At 44.1% G+C, this 6400-nt stretch overlaps 1 protein-coding gene across 1 annotated transcript; it reads right to left on the bottom strand.

Moving 5' to 3' along the window:
• Positions 1-3229: 3229 nt before the first annotated feature.
• Positions 3230-6083, bottom strand: arf6a (ADP-ribosylation factor 6a). Its single transcript, XM_079753177.1, has 3 exons — positions 5936-6083; positions 5471-5789; positions 3230-5289 (listed from the first exon to the last, which is right to left on the bottom strand). Exon 3 carries the CDS (start codon positions 5097-5099, stop codon positions 4572-4574), a length of 528 nt encoding a protein of 175 aa, XP_079609303.1. The 5' UTR covers positions 5100-5289; positions 5471-5789; positions 5936-6083; the 3' UTR covers positions 3230-4571.
• Between the last annotated feature and the right edge of the window lie 317 nt (positions 6084-6400).

The raw sequence follows: 6400 nt of genomic DNA, 5'->3' as shown, positions 1-6400 counted from the left end.
GCACACACACACACACACACTGGCCTCTCTGTAATTGTTAGCACATTTGCCAGGCCCACAACCCTGCAACGTGTACGGGGAACTCGTAGAGTAACTGGGAGCTGCCTGTGGCCGGGCGACACCGCAGGGTGCGTTTACGGGGTAGATGCTAAAACGGTCTCCTTGACGACCAGGACAGTGAGATTTGTGGAGAAACTTAAACCCATCTGCTCCGATTGCCTCGGGTGCACGCCGCAGTATTCAACTTATTTTACTGTCCAAAGTTAAAATAGACACAATAACTCATTTAAGTATTCCCAATACAAAATATTTATAGAAATGATTAAATGCAAGCACAGAACTCGAAAGGACCGGTGTACGAGGAAGGATAGCGTACGGGATCTTCTTTCGGGTACATTGTTGGGTCCACAATGCCCGCAGCCTAAGCTGCAGGCACCCTAGTCTTTCATGTTTGAAGGACGCTGTACAAATACTTTCCCTGGAGGACCTGGCCCTTGAGTTAGAAGGCCCTACCTGCTCTGAAAAGGAGTGTATCGGTTACACTTTAAGGGTACATAGATCAACCATTAACATTAGATCATGCAGTGATAAGCATTATTATATTATACATGTCAGATAAACCTAACCTAATTGAATAATGGATGAATAAATTCCTTAATTAAAATGAACACATAGACCATTAGCAAACTGTTAATGAACTGTTACTGATGAAGTTAGTAATGTTATTAATAGTTAATTATTGTACGCATATTGTAAAGTGTTACCAGTGATTAAAATGAAGCATCCGTTACCTGTAGGCCTATGCATAATTTTTTTTCATAAACTAGAGAACGAGGAGTTATTGCGTCAAATGGTTTATGGAAAAAGCTAGCCAAGAACCGGCAAGCTACTACAGGGCTATGCTAAAGCAACGATGAAACAAGGTTAAACACGTCTGATCTCAAGGACTACTTATTAGACAGCGCCAGTGATGGAAAATTAATCATCATGGGAAGATTAACAGAACAGCAAGCACACCTGTGGGATAATCCAATCTTGTTCGACTCATACTTGGAGAGGTCCCTAGCCACATGGGGATCCAGCCAAGATGAGAGATGGTTGGTTGCAACAGTGACATGTCAAATGCATGTGGTCAGACAAGCCTTAGGTATCCTGTTCAAGGATGCCTCCAGATAGACTGTGGTCGTTGGGGTGAGAACCCAGAACCAAAAGCTGGGGAGTTTAACACCCTAACCCTTAGTCTAAGATGCCCTGTGAATTCGTCATACCATTGTGCCTATTATTTTAAAAGTGCTGTGTCACATGATGTGACAATTTTCTACCCATGCAAAAAAAAAAGATTTACATCAGAGTTTTTCTGCTTCTGACACATAATTAGGAAATCTTCAAAGCATGTTATTAAACTGTTTGCAAAGCAAACAAAAGATAATGGCCTTGGTACGTCAAACATTGGGTGTGAGTTGTGTACCAAAACTCACTTTGCATCTACTGTACACAAGCTGACTAACTTTATTTTACCTTTGGAATTTCCTGGAGTTTGATAGATTTTCTTACTGTGTCTGTTCATATGTGGCTGAAGCAATGATGTCCCTGCTTTGGGTATCACCCTTCCCATTTTGTAGCGGGGGAGAAATAAAGTTGAGATTAAAAGTGAAGTGGAACGCCTGAATAAACAAATGACATTTTGAGTAATGGGAAACAGTATTGTTCAATGTGCACCCCCCATCAGGAAAAAAAAGGAGTACAATGGAGCAGTCCACTCCCACTCTGCAGTACACAATGGAAGTGCTCAGGCTTAAGCCACAACACAAGAGATAAAGTGAAGCAGGTCTACCCAGTCGCTCATTCAAATCATGTACATAAGGCTGAAAACACTAATCGGAAAAAAACAAACACATGTTCCTGAAGGTATTTCAAGGACAACTTGTAGAACCCAATACATCTAAAACGAGGTCAATCAACGTCACCACGTTAAACAAACATCAAAGTTAAAGAGATCAACAAGCCAGAGAGCTCCGTGTTTTAACACAGGACCCCCAGGTGAGAGTGACAGCGGACGGTGGTCAAAGTGGGCCGGTGCATCTGCTGCTGAGTGCAGTGACAGCTGGACAAGAGACCTGTGACATGTACATGATTCAGCGTTCCCCTGCCACCAGTATTGTAAAGTATACCCAGTTGCTCTTGAACACGTATCTGACTCACTTGTAGTGAAAAAGGAAATGGTGCATTTGTGATGTTTCCAGTTCCCCCACCTATTAACCACCTGCCAAGTAAGAAAACACCACTAAAGATGAAATGAGACATTAAAATGGATACCCATTCCTAGTCTTTTTTGGGCAGGGATTTAGTAACAGACGCAAACTTCTGTTTTTTGGAGAAGAAAATGGCCAGGGGCACGTGTCATTGCCTGGCATAACTTCAGTGCACTGTGCTTGTCACATGCCTCCCAGCGGGTCAAACTCCACTCAGTCGCAGAACAAACACTGGCTGAGCAAATACAGCCATTCCACACTCACGCAGAGGGAGAGATCGAGGTGTGGGATTCCTTTAGAGGAATAAGAGATCTGGCCTGGTGTGTTACCATGATTGAACATTAACTTTAAACCTCTGGTGTTCCAATAGCCCTTTTTTTAATGCAAATCCCAAATGTGTTAAAGAAACTTTTGCTTAATAAGACTGCTGTGAAAAAGTAGGTTTTAGTCATAAAATCTCCCCAAACAAATAAATTCTACAATCTCACTTTAGTTATTTGACTTTGAGTCTGTTTAAATCCGTTATGTGGCATATTTGAATTTGAACCACTGATAAGTGTATGAATTATGAAAGACGTGAGTTTCGTGTTTAACAGAAAAGGTGAAATGAGTACACCAGTCTTTCATTTGTTTGGAAACGGTAAGAGTTATTCCCAGCAAAGACACCGTCTACATTAGACATTTCAAATGTTCCTTTAACGTTGTGCTTGCTTTGTATGAGGATGCAAAAAAAAAATGCTATTTTAAAAAATGGCGTAATACACTTAACCCTCAGGCAACGAAGGCGTCACCGATAACGACTAGGTTGAAACTAGAGACCTCATCACTTATTCAGTCAGTGTGACTCACAGCGGAAAGGCAACTGGTACAGTTCTACCGCACACTTTAGCTTAGTTTTTATTTCTCTACGTCATTAAGTCACCCCACACCAACTTCCTCCTTTGAGGTTTCGCATTGAAAAGTCTTCGCTTGAAAAGTGGTCTGGATAACCTGTTTTTATTTTAAACAGCATAGCAAGTGGAAACAAAAATAAATCAAAAAGCCTCTTGCCTATCTATAACCTTTGAGCCAAGGTCACCTCACGCATTTATTTCAGAATGACACCCGCTGGAAAAACCTGATTGTTAAGAGAAAAGAAAATATTTAAAGCACTATGGATGCAGTGGTAGTGGGAGACTTCATTTAACCCTCACTGGGGTTCAAAAGTGGATCAGAAAAAGAAAGAAAGAAAGACAGACAGGTGCGGAAACACACAGCCCCGAAGCGTCCCTTCTTTCCTGTGAAACTTGGTAGGTAGTTTTGTAACACTGCTGCAATGCAGACTCAGCAGTCAGATTCTGGCTGCAGTGAATGTCTTGTGTCTATGGGGCCACCTGTAACTGGTGGCCTACCAAGAAAAGGCAGCCGAACCTTCACATATTCACTCATGGAAGCTCTTGAGAGGGGATAAGGGAACAGGATAGGTGGTAAAAAATAAACTATGTCAAACAAAGTAAAGCATATCCACATCACAGTGTTGTTTTTTTATCGTTTATCCAGCATCCAGATAAGTGTCTGTGAAATGAACACGTAGACATCATGGATGGAATGACTGCACCCAAAAAACACACAAAATCCGCCAACTTCCCCATTGCAGACATTGTTTACAATCACAATTGAAAAGCCATGTTTGTGCGAGGTCCTGAAATGGTCGTTATGCATATACTTAAGACTACGATGGGCAGTTTGACCGGCCAACTTGTTTTGCTGATGATAGGCCGTCCTTTCTGGTAAATACACGGACATGTCAAACATTCTCATGGTCTCCCCCAACTTGTGGAGTAAAAGTCGGGTTATGTGAATACTGTCAAGGCCGACTAGAGGGTCTGTGTTCCTTATCAAAGCTATAATTGCAAGCTCTAGCACAAAGTTAAAAAAGATTCTTGTTAAATGCAGAAAGGAAAAGGGAACTAAATTGCAATAAGAGCTCAAAGTATAAAGGTTATGGTGTACTTAAAAAGTAATGATTATACAGACGAGTAAGTGAAATACTACAGAACCAAAAGCAAACAAAAACCAGCCGAAAAAAATCGTCTTTTAGCCTTCAAGAACTTCATAAGAATGAAGAGCCCGTCGTTATCAAAAAAATAAAAAAAGAATAGAACCGGTCCGTTTTTTCTCGTTGTACATTTATGAAAAAAGCTGATTTTTTTTCCATTTCAATTTCTTCAGAATTTTATCATTGCCATGTGGGGGGGAGGGGGGGGGGGATCTTCATGTTTTTAACACGTTATCCTTTAAGAAGAGGAAAGAACAGTCTGATCCGGAATCGCATGGGCATTAAGATTTGTGGTTTGAGGTGAGCCAGGTCAAACCCTCGTAGAGTCCATCCCCCGTGGTCGCGCACGAGGGCTGAACGTACCAATTCCTGTCCCGGATGCGGGTCAGGCCCAGCTTCTCCTGGATCTCGTGGGGCTTCATGGCGTCCGGCAGGTCTTGTTTGTTGGCGAAGATCAGGATGATGGCGTCCCTCATCTCCCGGTCGTTGATGATCCGGTGCAGCTCCTGCCTGGCCTCGTCTATCCGGTCCCGGTCGGCGCAGTCCACCACGAAGATCAGGCCCTGCGTACCGGTATAGTAGTGTCTCCACAGCGGGCGGATCTTGTCCTGGCCGCCCACGTCCCACACGTTGAACTTGACGTTCTTGTACGTGACGGTCTCCACGTTGAAGCCCACAGTGGGGATGGTGGTGACGGACTGGCCCAGCTTCAGCTTGTAGAGGATGGTGGTCTTGCCGGCCGCATCAAGTCCAAGCATCAATATTCTCATCTCCTTGTTGCCAAAGATCTTTGAAAGAATTTTCCCCATTTCGTTGGCTTTTCATAAATACCTCCTTGGAAGATGAACGGCGTACTCTCTTTGGAGAGTAATTCTTTGTGCTTTCGGTAGAATACAAACGGACTATAGTGTCTCAGGCACAGTGTTGTGACATCCAAGTGACTTTTCACGTGATAGTAGGAACACTTTTGACAGCTGTCAAAATGTAGAGGGTGGGTAACTGTCACAAAGAGAACAAGGAGTCTTGTATTATTATCATGGCCCGTATGACTTAAGCAGCTAACAAATAGGAGTAGTGTAGATTGTGTAATCGGGGAATGATTAATATTATCTTTACTGTGCAAAAAAAAAAAGAAAAGAAATGTCGGGATATATTTCCAATTCTTTCAAAGACTACTTACTTCAGAATCCTCGTTTGGAGAGTAGTTTCCCGTGGATGGGGACCCAAAAAGGGAGAGGCGATGAGTCAAAGGACCGCGACTATCGCGCCGTGTAAATGAGGCCCTGTCCAAGCCCAGAGTTCCGACTTCCTCCTCGGCCGCCGGGTGTCCACACTTGCTCTCAGAGGCACTCGATCGCTAAATTCAAAAACGCCGAGGTTTCCTCCGGTAACATTCTCGTGGAAACCACTCGAATCACTCCCAACGGCATCTGCGTCGGGACACCAAGAGGCAGCACGCCCAAAAGGTCATCGATTCATCCGACTTTCCGCTCCCTACCCTGTAACACAAGAGCGGTTCGGAAAAGGGAGGGGTGTCAGCGCCGGAGCACAACTTTAGGTCGTCGCCGCTGTTACACGGACGGTCCCTCGAACAATAAGAGCATTCTTTGAGATACAAAACACGTTCAAATGTAGACTGACAAACCTGCGACCGCGGCAGCCCCCGTCCCCAAGTTCTTTCTCCCCGTTCTCGCCTCTCTCTCTCCCTCTCTTCGCCACTGCTCTCCCCCAGCCGAGCCGTTCAGTCACACAGCAGCGCAGAGGCAGAGCGGTGTTACCGGAAAAGGTGCGGACCTAGATCACCCGCCACTTCCTCTCCGTTGCTCATGCGCTACTACGCCAGTGGCCCCGCGCAGGCGTACTGCGAACTAGCACGAATCCTAACGACAAAAAAATGGAAACGGGCGCCATTTGAATCTGGCCGGTTGTTGACTCTATCTGATTGTTGATTTGTTGCTGTAATCTTCGTAATGTTTTAGGCGCAAAAAATGACGTTACTTTGTTAAAACATGGGCTGGGGTATAAGACACACGATTCAGTTGATGGCCTCACGAATCATGCTCAAAGTCGTCCTCATTAAACTGATGCAAGTTTTTTCTTTGGAAGTAAC

Source organism: Pollachius pollachius (genome assembly GCF_949987615.1).
Source record: "Pollachius pollachius genome assembly, chromosome: 16".
NCBI lineage: Eukaryota > Metazoa > Chordata > Actinopteri > Gadiformes > Gadidae > Pollachius > Pollachius pollachius.
Note: the sequence above shows the minus strand (reverse complement) of the source record. Positions and strands in the feature narration are given on the sequence as shown.

Bases quoted from the DNA above. Each gene is read 5' to 3' on its own strand.
- arf6a (XM_079753177.1), bottom strand. From the start codon at position 5,099: ATGGGGAAAATTCTTTCAAAGATCTTTGGCAACAAGGAGATGAGAATA.